Consider the following 17,005-nt stretch of genomic DNA (forward strand, 5'->3'; position numbering starts at 1 on the left):
GAAATTGATAATTATGCCACAAAGTTGGAGGCTACCCAGATGGAGTATAAGGTGTTGCTCCTCCACCGTGAGGGTGACCTCATTGTGGCACAAGAGAAGGCCAAGGACTAACATTCAGAATGGGAATAGGAATAGGAATTAAAGTGTTTGGCCATTGGAAAATTCTGCTTTTGGTGGATGGAGCAGAGGTGCTCAACGAAACGTTTCACCAACATAAGACAGGTCTTACCAATCTAGAGACATTGGGAGAACCAGACACAATACACAACCCCAACGGAATCACACATGCAACGTTGCTTCACCTGGAAGGACTATTTGTGGCCCTGATTGGAGCTGAAGGAGATGAATGGGCAGGTGTAGAACTTAGACTGCTTGCAAGGATACGTGTCCAGAGGGAGATTAGTGGGGAGGGACAAATTGACAAGGGAATCACAAAGGGAGCAATTCCTGTGGAAGGCAGAGTGGGGGGGGGGGGGGGCGGGGCAGAGGTAAAGATACGTTTGGTAATAATATTCCTTCGGAAGTGGAGGAGGTTGTGGAGAATGATGTGTGGGATGTGGAGGCTCATGCGGTGGTAGGTAAGGACAAGAGGAACTCTATCGCTGATAGGCAACGGGAAGATGGGGTGAGCACAGCTGTTCAGGAAATGGAGGAAATGTTGATGAGGACAGCATCAATGGTGGAGGAAGGAAAACCCTGTTCTTTGAAGGAGGAGGACATCTCTGATGTCCTGGGAAGGAAAGCCACATTGTGGGAACAAATACAATGGAGACAAAGGAGACAGGATGGGAAGAGGTTTAGACAAAATAACCATGGGAATTGGTAGGTTTATAAAAGACATTGGTCAACAGTTTGCCTACAAAGATGGAGGCAGAGAGACTGAGAAAGGGGAGAAAGGTGTCAGAAATGGGCTAAGCGAAATTAAGGACAGGATGAAAGTTGGAGGCAAAGTTGATTGAATTGACAAGCTCAGTATGGGTGCATGAAGCAGCACAAATGCAGTTATCAGTGTAGTGGAGGAATAGTTGTGGAGCTTTACCAGGGAAATCTTGCAACATGGACTTGTGCCTCTGATGCTGTTTATTTTTTCCTAATTCTGTGCATTGGAACAAGGTTGTTCAAGGGATCACCACATGAGGCTCAATAATATGGCTTCAGCTCTACAATAAACTAGACACTGGTTCCCTAACCTCTACTGTATTCAGAATATTGATTCTACTCAAGAGCTGAAGGTGAAAACAACATCTATAACATCAGTGCACTGGCATGCAACCTCATTGGTCCACTTGTAGTAATGCTGATGTCAACAGTCAGTCCTTTCCCATGCCTGGCTGTACATTTTCTTTCAAGTGTGGACAATGGCATGGGAGTTAGCCCTCACCATGGTCTCCAGGGTGAATAATCTGGTATTTCCTCCTTCTTAAATGCAAGAATACAGCAGCAGAGGTGGATCTGAAGACCTCTGAGACTGGTCTGATGTTCAGTATGATTATAGATGAGCTTTCACTTATCCACTTTCTTGTCTGAATCATGTTTCTCTTCACAGCCAAAACGGATCAACTCAGCCTTAAATGTATTCAGCGAATGGGCAATCATACTCCCAAATGTAGTTGTACTCCTTGCCTCTACTCACTTATTTATCTAATTAACTTTAGACAGAAGCTGTTATAACATGGGACTGTCAGCTGAAGAAGACCTGTACTTAGAGAGTTCCTATTTTGGACAAGTCACAATCTTTCCCCAAAGCTTTTCATCCATTTTTTTCTTTTCAGAAGTTCTGTTTTGGGTCTTGACTTATTTCAAAAGTTGTTGAACTACGTGTTGAGGAGTTATGAGCCATTAACATCCAAACATCTTCAACCGAGTTCTCAATTGAAAACATCGATTTTTGCAAGAAGTAGTTGCTGATTTGGGTTGGTAGGCTGTTGCTGCGATAGCAAGACACTATATTTTTGACCTCTGAAAAGTCATTAATAGAATGATAAATGTAGGGAAAATAAAAGCTGCTGGGTCCTTTGGTTGTCCAGGCTTAGGAGATTTAAACACACAACAAAATACAGGAGGAGCTTAGCAGGCCAGGCAACATCTATAGAAAAGAGTAAACAGTCGACGTTTTGGACTAAGTCCCTTCATCAGTGATGAGGAGGTTTCAAGTCACATGAAGCATCTGTATTTTAAGTATTCCAGTGTAAGGTTTGAGTTATGTTGTTACCTTTGTTTCTAACGCTTATAGAAAATGTACACTGGATTTGTCCATTGAAATTTTTTTTCTTAAGCAGGGTGTCACCTTCAGTTGCCATGCCAATGCCCATTATCCTGAATGATGTAGGCTAATAATATAGGCAAAAAAGCTAGCTATTCCATCAGTCACATTACTTCTCACAACTGAGCACAATCATATGTATAGATTTATAATTAGAATGCCAAAGTTTTCATAAAGACAAATGAACTAATATTATCACATTAAGACAGAGAACTGTGTAACTAAATTCTAGCCATTAGACTCTTCATCTTGTAAGTTTTCACTCTCATTGCTTTTCATCTTGCTGTATCATAATGTTAAAATGTGCTTGCAGCAGATAATTAAACCTACAAGAACATCTGTAATAGACGTTGTGCAGTTAACACATGTTTATTCAGATTTTAAATTCTTAAAATTCATTACATGGTTACGACATTTAATACTCAGCTTGTTTATTGGCAATATTCTTCCAATTGCAACAAGCATCTTCAATTTGATTACTTTCAGCTGTTGTTGCAATGTAACTTTCATTCTTACCTGTTCTGGCTGTGACCAATTAGGGGATGTTTTCTTACTTCTTTACCACATAAAAAGAGGTAGTTTCAGCTCAAGTAGACTGTGCTGATTCACACAATAACTCCATTGCCAATTAGTTTTCACCGTAACCTATTCACTTATCAGCTGCCCCTATATTCTATTTAACCTATCGAATGGTGAAAAGCCTTGATAGAGTGGATGTGGAGAGGAAGTTTCCTATGGTGGGAGAGTCTAAGGTCAGAAGACACAGCCTCAGAATAGAGGCGAGTTTTTTTAGAATTGAGATGAAGAAGAACTTCTTCAGGCAGAGACTGGTGAATCTGTGGAATTCTTTGCCACAGGCAACTGTGGAGGCCAAGTCTTTATGCATTTTTAAGGCAGAGGTTGATAGATTCTTGATTGGTCAGGACATGAAGGGATATGAGAAGAAGGCAGGAGATTGGGGCTAAGAGGAAAAATGGATCAGCCATGATGAAATGGCGGAGTAGACTTGATGGGCCAAATGGCCCAATTCTGCTCCTATATCTTTTGGTCTTATATTCTGCCTCTCACATGATTGTTACTCAGAGCCAAGCAACCTGCATAACTTTGGGATGTTGGAGAAAGCAAGAGCATTCGGGGAAAATCCATGCCTAGAGACCCAGAGGTCAGGATTAAATCCAGGACTCTGGAGCAGCTTTACTGGCTGTACCACTGTACGTTTGATCAATTCGTGTACCAAGTTCCTACCTCTTGGAATTGTTCCCGAGTGATATTCTTCCACATGCCTGAGGTCCTGGCTTTTCGGGCCTTTTACAACAGCTCTTCCCTGCACCAAAATTCTTTCATATTTGTAATAGTCAAAATACTAATGTAATGAATAGACCAATTCTTCCAAATATTGACCATGAGCAGTGAATAATCCACAACAAGTGAGTTTTAATCACAATACACAGCTTTCTTAGGCTTCTGATATTTTCCATCATTGTCCATTGTCCTTACGGAAAGAAATGCTTGCCAGAACTCTCAGTAGCAAATCACCTCTGAGCAGAATTTGGATTCCTTTGTGAAGGTCTTATGTTACGTTCACATTGCCAAGTGTAAACTTCCTCCAAGCTCAACCATTCCTTGGCCAAAATGAGCACCTCCAAAGATCTCAGCACTCATATGACAGAGCTTCATTGATTTGCTAACTACGGTGTTAAGAATCATTTTTTTAATCACCTGCAACTCTTAAATCTCACAAGATTTTATTACTATCAATTTACTAAAATGTCTTGCCTACAAAGCAGTTTCTTGAAAGATCCATTCATAAGGTCTTCTAGATACAAAACAGCTTCTCATTTTCTTCCAATTTATTTTTATTGGGCAGTTCTCTGCGGAGAAAGCCTGAGTTCTTTCATTACTTAGGCTTTAACCCGAGTTGGGGAACAAAAATCTTCAGTAGTTATGTAGGTTAATCAAATATTTGAATATTTGATTATCTTCTATTGATGTAAAAAGTATCCATGTTATGTAGGAGTCTCTGAGGCCAGCTGCATGCATAATTTGATTGAGCCCATTTATGAGCGGTCTTAATTGTGTTTTAAATTTGAACATGCTGTATCAGTGAATTGATCCAGGAACGTTTCCTTTATTACTTCTTCAGTGGTCAACCACACGCTTGAATATAGTCAAAACTTCCTTTTGACTGTGATCTAGTCCAAGCAGCACCCTGTCATTATGCCTTCTTGGCAGATGAGATCACTGAGCAAAGTGAAGTTGGCGCCTCGTAGCCGCTTAACTGCTTGTCTCCTGCCCTTCCATCTCTCTCCTGCCTTGCTTATTTATATCCTGATCAATATGCTATAAAGTAACAATCTTTGGCTCTTTAATCCCTGTAGTCAGAGGGAGTGTGCTGTATCATGTTTCCTTTAATAGAAAAGTGGCTGAGTTAACAATTTGCTGGGACTCTCTGGCCTTGTACCTGAAGCTATATAAATGCCAATTTGTAATGTTTGTTTCCCTCACACACTTTCATACTCCAAGTTGGTTTTAACTTGTACATTGGATTTTATTCATGACTAAAGTGTTGCTTTGTTCTCTTCTCAAGCTTTCTCCTTAGAAAATACACTCAGTGGCTATTTTATTAGGTACTCCTGTAGACCTGCTCGTTAATGTAGATATCTAATCGGATAACCGTATGGCAGCAACTGAATGCATAAAGATATGCAGACATGGTCAAGGGGTTCAGTTATTGCTCAGATCAAACATCAGAATGGGGAAGAAATGTGATCTAAGTGACTTTGACCATGGAATAATTGGTGCCAGATGGGGTGGTCTGAGTATCTCAGAAACTGCCAATTTCCTGGGATTTTCGTGCACAACAGTCTAGTGTTTACAGAGGATGGTAAAACAAAAAAGAAAATCCAGTGAGTGGCTGTTCTGTGAACAAAAATGCCTTGTTAATGACAGAGGTCAGAGGAGAATGGCCAGACTGGTTCAAGCTGACAGGAAGGTGACAGTAACTCAAATAAGCATGCATTACAACAGTGGTGTTCAGAAGAGCATCTCTGAATGCACAACACATTAATTCTTAAAATGGATGGACTGCAGTAGCAGAGGCACTTTATTAGGTACAGATTCCTACTGTCCTTCCCAAACCCTTGTTTGTTACTTCTTCTTTCATAGTATGTTAATAAGTGTATTATTACAGCAGTTTCAAAGATCTATGTAGCTCTCAAAAATGCCAAGGATGGAATTTGCAATGAAAAGGGCAAGTCATCAATACTGGAATACCAATTGTACTACAGTCACTATCTTCGAAATATATTTCAATCTCAGGTCAAACTGATGATGGACAAATTAGTTAGCAGCCTCTTTAAAAAAAACTTACCAAACCAGACTGCACTTAGCTCAGCCTTATCTGCTTCAATCAGATTATGTGGCTGAATTTCTACAAATCATCTGCTGCTTTCTCAAAGATCTTCCACTAGTCATCTGACACACAATCAGGAGAAGGCTTTTTATTAAATGTATTTTTGGATCTTGAATGTCAAAATAAATACTCTTAACATTCAGCAGCTGCACACAAAGCCTATGGCATTCAAATCCTTGGCTAATCTGCACAGCAGTTCCATCAGTAATCATTTATCCAAAGTGAAGTTAATACAATTTACCTCTTAGAAGACATACCTCATAACGAATTACTGATCAGCATCAATTCCAAAGGCGTGAATTCATTTCGCATTATACATGCAGAAAGCACCAATATAAATTTTGGAACATTTTCTTTGATTTCTCTACAAGAATTAAACAGCATTTGACTATTTTGCAATGTGCCATTAAAGGTTAACTTTGAGATTCTTCTATAACTTCAAAGTCCAGCTATTGTAGTGCAAGTCCCTGTTACATTTAATCATAATAGCCCAGCCCTTACACCCCAAAGACTTTTGCTGTCAATACAGTGAGAAACTGAACCCAACTTCTCTGCCTTAATGAACTGCCATAAGCTGTTGGCCTCATGTATACAGTATCTCATCCTTAATGCTGAATTGTGTTTCATGCCACATTTCTGCAATCCTTCTTGTTAACCTCTTCAGAGGAGTTGTCTTTAATTCATTCAGAGGAACTACCAGCACACATGTCCTTCGGAGGTAATTATTACTCATTATTTTTCAATCCTTTCTGCCCAGAATCATGGCTGGAAAATCAAAACTAAAGAGTATGAATGTTTGCAAGTGATTCTAAGCAAAGTATTGCTTTCCCTTCATTTTTCTTCTCCACCCTCTAACTGAATATTCCCACTCTAATTCAAACTCCTTGACCCACTCTCCATTTATTCCTCCTGCCTTAACCCTCCAGTTAAGGAGGTACATTGCAGCCCTTATTAGTCACTAAGATACAAGATGTCCCACTGCCAGTTAGCAGCAATTCTATGGGCAGAAAATGTTCAGATCTGAATATGCTCCAATTCCTGAGATCCCTTAATGACACCTGGGATTGAGCCATGATCCAAGGTAAGGCTGATTAACCAATAGTAGCTGGTGACCAACGGTTCACATCAGTACCAATAGCACATCATGATTTACAGTTCAAGACTTAACACATGATGTCAAATTCGATTTTTCATTGGGATATCCTTCTACTTATCCAACCTACTTAGCCGTATGCTGTCAATTACCTGAATCAAATATGGCATTGAATTAAATCATTTAACCCTTCGCCGATGACTGATCAATAAATATATGCTGACTCAAAATTATATCTTCAGAAGATTCTTTCTTTCATTTACTCAACACCTTGTAATCGAAGTAGTCTTTGTAACTAACCACTGACTTGGATTCAGGATTGCGGAAGCACATTAGGATATGACTGGATGGAACAAACCTCTGTTCAATTTGACATTGAAAGTTCTCACACTATTTCAATCCCCTTCTTGGCCCACTCTGTATCTATTTCTCCTTCCTTAAACCTCCAGACAGGGAGCTACATTGCAAGCCCTATTGATCACGAAAATATAAGGTTACCCACTCTCTCTTAGCAGTTCACATGTGCAACAACTCTCTGGGCAGACAATGTTCAAATGTGAATATGTTTCAAAATTTAACTCTCAAATCCCAATCTGTGTTGTAGTTGTAAACAAATAAATCTTGTTAATTAAGTTTTTATCAGTAATCACTGTCATGGATATGGCAAGGGTATTGAGCCAAAGACTGATCTATCCTGCAGCTGTTGGCAGTGATGCCTTGGCTTTGTGTCCATCTCTCAGTACCTATATCCAGGCTTCAGCCTGCATCTTCTTCCTTTATCAGTCAATGCCTGCACTGATAAAACAATCTATTGCCTCAGGAGGATAATCAGCAGCTTGACTGAAGACCCTGAAGTTAAGAACTTTATCTTCATTAGATCAACTGGGTATAATTAAAGTGGTGGTGGATAGGTTCTGGATTAGTAAGGGCTTGGAAGGTTACAGGGAAATGGGTTTGAGAAGTAAAATAAAGGGCATAATCGAATGGTGGAGCAGATTTGATAGGCTGAATAGCCCTATTTCTACTCATACATATGTCATGGTTTTAATTCAATTAAAATAATTAGCATCAGGTGTAGGAACTTTGGACATGTGGCAATAACCGTTCCATTGAACAGCTTTAATTGAAAGGTTATATGTAGGTATACGCAGAGATGGGTATATGCATATGTCAATATATGCGGGTGTATGCAGATACATATATATAAATTAAGAATTTTCTTGTAAATGTGAGCGTATTCACTTGTAAGCATATGCAGGTATTTGCAGGTATATGAAGGTATTTTCAGATATATGTAAGTACAGTATATGAAGACATTTACAAGTAAAAGCAAGTATATACAAACATGTGCTATTATATGAAGGCATTTACAAGTATATGTAGATGTTTACCCATACAGGGATAGAAGACTTTAAATTAAGTCTTGAATATTTGTTAGTCTTTTTAAGGTAGTGGGCTCAGGGATGGCATGCGATGCAGGATGAGACAGAGAGAGAGATAGAGAGAGAGAGGAGAAATGAGAGAGGAGAGAGAGAGAATAAGTCAGCAGCAAAAATGAAGTAAATGAATACATAATTCTGAGAGTGTGGCAGTCAGAGGAAGAGATTGGTAAAGATGCTGCTGTGTGAGCTCTAAGAAAAGGTTTGCCATTTTTACCCCTCCCCAGGGGTTAGAGCACAAGTGACAGCCTGCACTTGTCGGTGGCACCTGGTGTACAGGTGTGTCGCTTCTCCTGTGTACCTCTTCCATGCAGCTTTTTCCTGATTTAGCATCTGGAGGTTTGGAAGAACGTGCACTTAGGTTTAACCTGACAGGGGAGGTCTGTCTCAGTCTACAACCTGAAAGCCATTCAGTGTGCAGACGAAATGTGGATAAGGCACTGATACTAGAAACTTCAACAGAATCTCTGATGTGAGTTAGATGTCATAAAGGAAATAAGAAATAATTTATGAGAAATGGACTTGGGAATTCATGAATTTCAAGATATCATTCCCAACCAGTGAAAAGTATTAGTGCAGGAAAAGTAATACAAATGATTAAAATCCATAGTTTAGCGAAAACCCAACTAAATGACAAAAGCACTTGAATAATGTCACTCACCTTTAAGAAGCCTACTCCAATAGGCCTGGCCATTCACATCCTTGTTGACCATATTCAGGTGACTGAGCAACGCTGGTGGCGAGGAAATGGTGACAAGGCTCATGATCCATCGAGAGACTCAATTCATGGAGCTTTAACGACTTTTGCATGGGTCATCAGACAGATGTTCAATGAGGTTATTTCTTCAATGCATGACACAAGTGTACTCACCCATCCATCTAACTTGCAGCCCCTAGTTTTGCATTTTTTAGTGCTTTGGAATATCAGTCATGGATGTGACTGGTTAAGGTTTCTCTGTTTGAACTGAAGAGTCTGCATAGCATTGGCTGACATGCTCATGTTAAAGGTATGTTCTCCCTTTTAACATGACATGTTTGGTGGAAGGTTATATCATTATGTAATGAAGGTGAAACAGATAAAAAGAATGTAAAACGTTTTTACACGTCAGGCTTCAACTGATCGCCAGCTGTCAAGGTTATTTTTGTTTTTTGAACTAGTTGCCTCTTCAGTCAGTGTTTGGGGTAATTAGGAGATTTGTTTGTGAGAATTGTCCACTGGCTGATCTCTCCATAATTCAATATTCAGTTTCTATAGTTCCCTGTATCAAAATGTTGCTATAATTCTTTCATTTTGTCAAATTTTTATCCTAATCCTTCCCTAAATTAAAATAATGGAATATATACTGCACCCAGTCATAATGAATACCATGAAACATTTTATCATTATTGTTAGCTTGAGCAATGCTTCTAAAATGTAGAGAAGGACTGGTGTAAAGTCATATACGTACAACAAGCTGGAGGAACTCAGCAGGTTGGGCAGCATCCGTGGAAATGAGCAGTCAACATCTTGGGCCGAGACCCTTCGACAAACTACTCATTGACTACTCATATCCACAGATGCTGCCCAACCTGCTGAGCTCCTCCAGCTTGTTGTACATGTTGATTTGACCACAGCATCTGCAGTGTACTTTGTGTTTGGTGTAAAGTCAGACTTCTGATGGTCAGGTTATTTGTTACCCAGGGAGACTCTTGATTTATAGCTGATTGTTCAGATTGAGCATGTAACTATCCCTCAGTATTTTTCCCTCTGTAGATTAGCTTGCAAAGATTTAATCAAGATGTTACATGTTCTTAAGAATTTAAAAGTTTGCATTACTTGTGCCATCATTTATGTAAAACCAAAGGATTGCCTCATGTTTTAGTGATTTCTTGAAATAACTTTTAATGTCTGTACTGTATCACTATAAATATTATTTTCAACACACACAAAATGCTAGAACTCAGCAGGCCAGGCAGCATCTATGGAAAAAAGTACAATCAACATTTTGGGCTGAAACCCTTTTTTCCATTGATGTTACCTGACCTGCTGAGTTCCTTCAGCTTTTTGTGTGTGTTGCTCAGATTTCCAGCATCTGCAGAATTTCTCTTGTTTGAAATATTCTTCAGATTTGAACCAGCTTTGCCAATGAATGAAACTGAAGTTAACTTGGTTATAGTTAACTAAATGTTATACATAATGCATAATTTTTGAGTTGATTAGTCTATAAAACAGTATACTTCCAAAGTAACACTCAAAATACTGGAGGAACTGAGCAGGTCAGGTCCTGATGATGGGTCATGGCTCTAAAAATCGACTATTTATTTCCCTGCATAGATGCCTCATGACCTGCTGAGACACTCCAGCTTGTTGCTGTCTAGGTTTCCAGCGCTTGCAGAATCTCTTGTGTTCACTATAGTTCCAATCTTCTAGCACCTTTGGAGTTGTATGACTGAGTGCCGTACGGAACATGAGCAGACATTTTCTGAACAAATGCCTTTTGCAGAATATTTTCTTGCAGCTTGGTAATGTCTACAAAGCTTGCTCCAACCACAACATCTGCCCTACCACTCTTTGGTGAAATTCCTAGAGAAAAAGAAGGTTTTGATCCCTCCTTTTTTTCCTAGCAATCTCCCAATGAAGTTCCCTATCAAACCCAGGGAATTATGAAACAATTGTCCAGCAACTCATTTAGGAGACTCTCCAAATTCTGATGGAAAAGTCAAAGCTATGCAATGCAATGCTTTCAGAGGAAACATAATAAACTAAGCCTTTTCTTCCTTTAAGATCTAAAAGTATTTTAAAGCACAGAGGGTAGTTGCCCTAGTGACCTCCTCATGATTCATCTTCCAGAACAGCCTCACTAAACTCACTGCATTTTCACCGGTGGGAAATTGGTGCAAATTGGCTGTGGTAACAGTGACTATGTGACAATTGTGTTCTGGAATTCCCTCAGACTGTTACGCTCATGTTTACAATTCACACGAATCAATAGCCCCAAGGGAAGCCACCAGATCTCCCCCAAGCGAGGTTACCTGTAGAAGCTGGTCACGGACTTTGAGCCTTCCGTCCAGACCTGCCACACTGTTGGAGCTAATGGCCTTTACCAGCACAGCAGTTCCATTGTCACCACCCACAAGTGCAAAGCCCAAACCGCCATTTGTAGGTTTTTCCAAATCAATGTGGATTATAGAACTCTGCTGGAAGATAAAAAGGGGAGCAGTGGTTCACTCATTACCTCCAGCACAGTAGGAGAGAGGACTGAGCCTTCAGTAAGATACCGTGAGGTCCTGTTACGGGATCAACAAGATGATTAATTGTAAAGAACAGCCATACAATATTTTTACAGCATTGGCTAATAATTTACTCCTTAATTCACACAGTGATCATGTATTTACATAGAAAATAATAAATACTATACAATAATAATAAATATCAGAAATGCCAACAGTTTTGCACTTACAAACATAAATTTAAGAAGCAGGATACCTCAGATTCTGCAGGCAGAGTGGAGCTATTTTGGGATCGTACATAATCCTTGGATCGCCTTCCTAAAAGATATAATAATGTGAAAAAAAACTCTTCCTGATGGAATAACTTTGATTACCTGTGAAACAGAGTCTATTCTGTAAGAATGGGTAAGAAACTGTCAAACATCACCAGAAGTAGAAAAGCTTTCACGTGGGTATAATGTGAAGACTTTATGACTTATACAAAACAGCATTTACTAACTCTTATGTGACACAGATAGCTGTTGAAAGATACATTAATGTCTAACCTCTTTCGATCTTGTTTCAATGTTTGATTTTCCTTTGAGATAATTAATCATGTTAATATATCAAGATAAATCTCCTTCAAAATCCACAGTAAGTTATTTAGATCAAAAAATATCTCTATGATATTTTAAAATACTTTGAATGTCTACAAGTTTTCAAATACCTTGCAGCTTTGAAGCAAATCACATCTTTCATAGTGCTGTCTTTCATTTTGCTCTTCCCTATTTTATACAACTGCTTTAATACCCCGTTCCTCGTCTACCCCCTGGCATGCTGTTACTCAGCAACCTCTCAAGGCTACATGCCAGCCCAGGAGAAATCAGTCAGGCACTGGATCAGATGCAGAACTGCACTCTTGTACTGCAGCGGCAGACAAACAGCCCGGTAATAATTAATCCTCCTATAACTGGAAGATAGAATGCAGGCTCTTCCTTTGACAGACAACTCGCTACTGAGGCAGAGAGAGACCAGATCAAACTGGATTAAGACAAAGGGCAGCCACTCTTACCATCCAGAGCCTGCAACTTCTCCTGGTCAAGCTGGCTTCGTCCTTCTTTTGATATCTGTTTACACTCACCAAAGCCTTGAGTTCACAAAGGAAAAGGTGCATGTGTAAGTCACAGTGCAGATAGAAACAAAATAAAGCAAGTCGCCATGTATAAAATAAACCCTATTCTTGAACACCCTCTGCAACACACACAAAATACTGGAGGAGCTCAGCAGGTCATGTAGCATTTACGTATGGAGAGGAATGAACAGTTGATGTTTATGGTCAAGTCCCTTCATCAGGACTGGAAAGGAAAGGGGATGAAGCCAGAATAAGAAGGTGGGGGTGGTGGAGGGGACACAGGACAAGCTAGAAGCTGATAGGTGAAGCCTGGAGTGTGGGAAAGGGAGGATGAAGTAAGAAGGTGGGAGGTGATAGGTGGAAAAGGCAGAAGTCTGGAGAAGAAGGAATCTGATATGAGAGGAAAGTGGAGCATGGGAGAAAGGGAAGGAGGAGGAGCATGAGGGGGAGGTGATACGCATGTGAGAAGAAGAGGCCAGGGTGGGGAAGAAGAGGAAAGGGGTGGGGAAAATTGACCAGAAGTTGGAGAAATCGATGGTCATGCCATCAGGTGTCGCTCCTCCAATCTGAGAGCGGCCTCATCATAGCAGGGGAGGAGGCCATGGATGGACATGTCAGAATGCCAATGGGAATGGGAATGGGAAAGCCTGGCCACTGGGAAATTCAGATTTTTTGTGGATGGAGTGGAGGTTTCAACAAAGTGGTCCCCCCAGTCTGTTAGATCTCACCAATGTCGAGGAGACCGCATCGGGAGCACTAGGTAAGAAGATGACCCCAAAGGATTCCCAGGTGAGCTGGTGCCTCACCTGGAAAGACTGGGGGCACTTCATGGAGGTGAGGGAGAAGGTGAATGGGCAGGTGTGGCACTTCAGCCTCTTGCAGGAATGTGCCAGATGAGATTATAATGGGAAGGGCAGAATGGACAAGGAATCACGGATGGAGCGATCCCTGAAGAAAAAGGGAAGTGTGGAGGGGGGGGGGAGGAGGAGGAGGTAAAGATGTGTTAGGTGGTAGGGTCCCATTGAAGATGGCTGAAGTTACAGTGAGTGATGCGTTTGACGCGAGAGACTCCAACACATTAATAAGAAGATGGAGGGAGTGGAAGGAATACAAGCTAGCAGGTAATGGTGAAACCAGGTGAGGGGGAAGCTGGGTGGGTGGAGGAAGGGAGATGAAGTGAGAAGCTGGGAGGTGATAGGTGAATGGGTAAAGGTGTGAAGAACTGTATGGGTCCAGTTTGGAGCGAACAGGACAATTTGCTCCCAATTTAACATGGGCAATGACAAGGACATTTCAACACCATGGCTTTTCCTTTTGTAGCTTCTTGCAGTAAATTCATTGCTCTCTACTCTACAACACAGAGACAGGCCTTTATCCCACCCCACACTCCCGACACTAAATCTCATTTTGTTCTCCCCACTTTTCCATCAACTCCACCCAGATTCACCTACACACCGGCAGTAATTTCCAGCAGTCAATTAACCTTTGTGATAAGGGAGGTAACTAGAGCACCTGGAGGAAACCCACACAGTCAATGAGAGACCATGGGAACTCCAAACAGACAGCCCCAGAATGTAGGGCTGAACCTGGTTTTCGAGCCTAAGAAACAGCAGCCCTACTAACTGTACAGCTGCCCGGACCCTCTCATTTAAGAATATCTTTCAGTATTTGACATGGCTAGCATTTCTGGTTGTCCTTAGGAACCCGTCTTATTGCATGCATTTAATCACAGAGCTTTGGGGAACTATATTGTAGCTGTCTCCATGAATATCGCTCTCTGATGTCAGTACAGTACACCAGAGCAGTCACTGTGTTGCTGCAGCAACTCATCCAAGGACAGCCTATTATTTTATTGAAATGAAATGGGATTAGGTGCAAACGTGTTGCCCTGGGCATCAGTGTGGGGCAAGCCTAATGGACCAGCTGGTCTTATCCTCCCAGACAAGTTTGCCAGCTCCTGAAACAAACCCTAAGGTGCAATGATACAAGTTGTCTGCTTGCTCAATCAGTAGAATTCGTGTCTCTGGCTCCAAAGGTTGCCAGTTTAATTTCCACTTCAGGATTAGGGTCAATCATCAGAACTGGCATTTCAACACAGCACACTTGGACGTGTCACTACCAATGGTGGCGTCCTTCAGATTCCCCTGACTGTCCTCCTCTACTGCCAAAGGATTCAGCATGATGGTGTTTGTTAAGTAACAGCTGTCTATAGGCTTTAAAACACACTGCACTGCATAAAGTGGTATGAAAAGTGTTGACACAAGCTGAACTATCAAGACAGAAGGAATTGAGCTCAAGAACACGCATTAGGCTACTTAACAGAGTATCTGCACTTGCCTTTTAATGCCAAGCAGTTTTTAGCCTTCTTACGGCTTCCAGCTCCTAGAAATTAAAGAATAGAAGATAAGACAACAAGGCAGGAAAGCAGCAAAGCACAGCCACAAGGCAGAGTGACAGCAGTGGGGTGATCAGACAATCTGGTTCCTGAGGGACATGGTGGAAGCTACAGTGGTGTCACATACTGTAAATAAACAGAACTTGTACAAATCATATTTCAGAGCCAGACAGCACTCAGGATGTTTTGCAACAATGACAATATCAGGGATTAAACTTAGAGTGCTGGTTTTAATTGATTGACATATCATTGATTCAGGCAATTTAGTATGATGGTGTAGCAGTAACTCCATTGGATGTACTTTATTATAGGTATCGACACAAACACCTCACACTGAAGAGTGTTTACTCATTGCTGCAGTGTTGGTGCTGAACAACAGAAGAACCATACATAACTGTGACCTGTATAAATATTTAGTAATCAAGGCTTGTGCTCCCACTCTCACCATTCATTGTCAGTTGCCACTGCACACACAACAAACATTTACACATAGTCACACTCACCCCGACATACAATCACACACAAAGGCCTAAAAATACATGCACACTCACTCATACACAGATGCACTCACATATACAGAGATACATGCACTGACCCCGACACATACACAAACACACCACACATATTTACACATGCACCACACATGGATTTGCCTGACTACTGTGAACTGTCTCTGGGCTGATGCAGGACTGCGGAGGAACTGAGATGGATAAGATTTTTTTTAAATCTATGATCCGTGGTGGATCACACAGTAGTGATGTACAATATCTCATGTATTTCCCCACCTCCTTAACGCCAGCTCTTATGGTATTACAGCAGGTATTCTCTTCCATCATGTCGTCACAGGATGGCCCTACCAATTCCTTATCCCAGTTTCCCACGTGGATTATCAGCTAGTAACCTTATGTGAACATTTCAATCCGCTTGCCTTTGGAAACATCAGAGCTCTCACTGAATTGAGCACTTTGTTTAAGTTAGCACTATCCTTCACCACATTTCTCAGTGCACCATATAATTGAAGTCCCTCACTAATTTCTGTTCTCTGCTAAATCTCCTCTGTTCCTTCTCCGAAGTATTAACTTTCTTTCTTAAAGAGTGGAGGCGCTATTCCACCAGATGATAAACCAATGATTAACACGGTTTTCTTCCAACGTTGCTGCTCTTTTACTCTACGCCTCTATTTATAAAGCTAAAGAAATATGCTTTTTATTGACATTGATGTAAACAGGAATTATTCCTGCTTCATGTTCATTCTCCTTTTGATGATGTGATCCAGATTGTTATGTTGGCATGGGCAATATTCTTAATTATAGCTTAATAACTGCACAGAAACAGTGTGGCTGTTGGATTCTAGCCAGTGTTAAATATGTCTTCCCAGATTCAAGGCTTCAGAGAGATTCCAAATTAATGTATGCAGTAGAATCCTTTCCACTGGATTTGCTCTGCAACATCCTATGCCATTTAGTCTTGTTAAATCACCCTCTTATACATCACAAAGCGAAGGACAATGAAGAATCAGTTCCAGGAACATCAGTGATGTAACTCTGTCACCTGTGTCTCAATTTTCATTGTTCCATTTCTCTGACTCAGTGACTTGTTTCTGGTTAAGCAATCCCTCGATCTTAAAATTCATAATCTTCATGTGTTTCACCCTCCCTCTGTAATCTCTTCCATTTCCATCACTTTAGTGAACAATTATAGTGAGGTAGAGGTTCAATGAGAAAACTGCTCAGAGTAGCATCATGAGCACATAGACTCAGACAATACACACAACATCAATTACACAAGACAGTGAAGAAAATGACTGCACAAAACAAGACAGTGGTGCAAAAAGCACAATTCGAATCAAGTCCAAGGTAGTGCAAGTGGCCCATGGTGGTGGGATTGTGGTTGTACAGGTCAATTTACAATACTGGTAGTTGTAGGAAAGTAACTCTTCTTGAACCCGGTGGTGTTGTATATAGTGTCTATAAAAAGTATTCACACCCTGTTGGAAGTTTTCATGCTTTATTGTTTTACAACATTGAATCACAGTGGATTTAATTTGGCTTTTTTGACACTGATCAACAGAAAAAAGACTCT

The 17,005-nt window shown here is 40.7% G+C and overlaps 1 protein-coding gene across 7 annotated transcripts in view; it reads right to left on the reverse strand.

Moving 5' to 3' along the window:
- LOC132378980 (tyrosine-protein phosphatase non-receptor type 13-like) overlaps positions 1-17,005 on the reverse strand; it is a 411,889-nt gene that overhangs the window by 59,391 nt on the left and 335,493 nt on the right. For 5 of the 7 annotated variants that reach the window (XR_009507250.1, XR_009507249.1, XR_009507251.1 and 2 more), the window contains exons 35-38: positions 14,866-14,910; positions 12,469-12,543; positions 11,674-11,735; positions 11,220-11,384 (exon numbers count right to left, since the gene is read on the reverse strand). Coding sequence is in view for 4 of the 7 variants with exons in the window: in XM_059946390.1 (XP_059802373.1) it covers positions 11,220-11,384; positions 11,674-11,735; positions 12,469-12,543; positions 14,866-14,910 (347 nt within the window). In the remaining 3 variants the exon portion in view is untranslated. Of the gene's footprint in view, positions 1-11,219; positions 11,385-11,438; positions 11,475-11,673; positions 11,736-12,468; positions 12,544-14,865; positions 14,911-17,005 lie in introns of those variants that run through there. The other 2 variants (XM_059946389.1, XM_059946391.1) reach the window with 2 other exon arrangements.

This window comes from Hypanus sabinus, chromosome 21 (assembly GCF_030144855.1).
Source record: "Hypanus sabinus isolate sHypSab1 chromosome 21, sHypSab1.hap1, whole genome shotgun sequence".
In the NCBI taxonomy this organism is placed as follows: domain Eukaryota; kingdom Metazoa; phylum Chordata; class Chondrichthyes; order Myliobatiformes; family Dasyatidae; genus Hypanus; species Hypanus sabinus.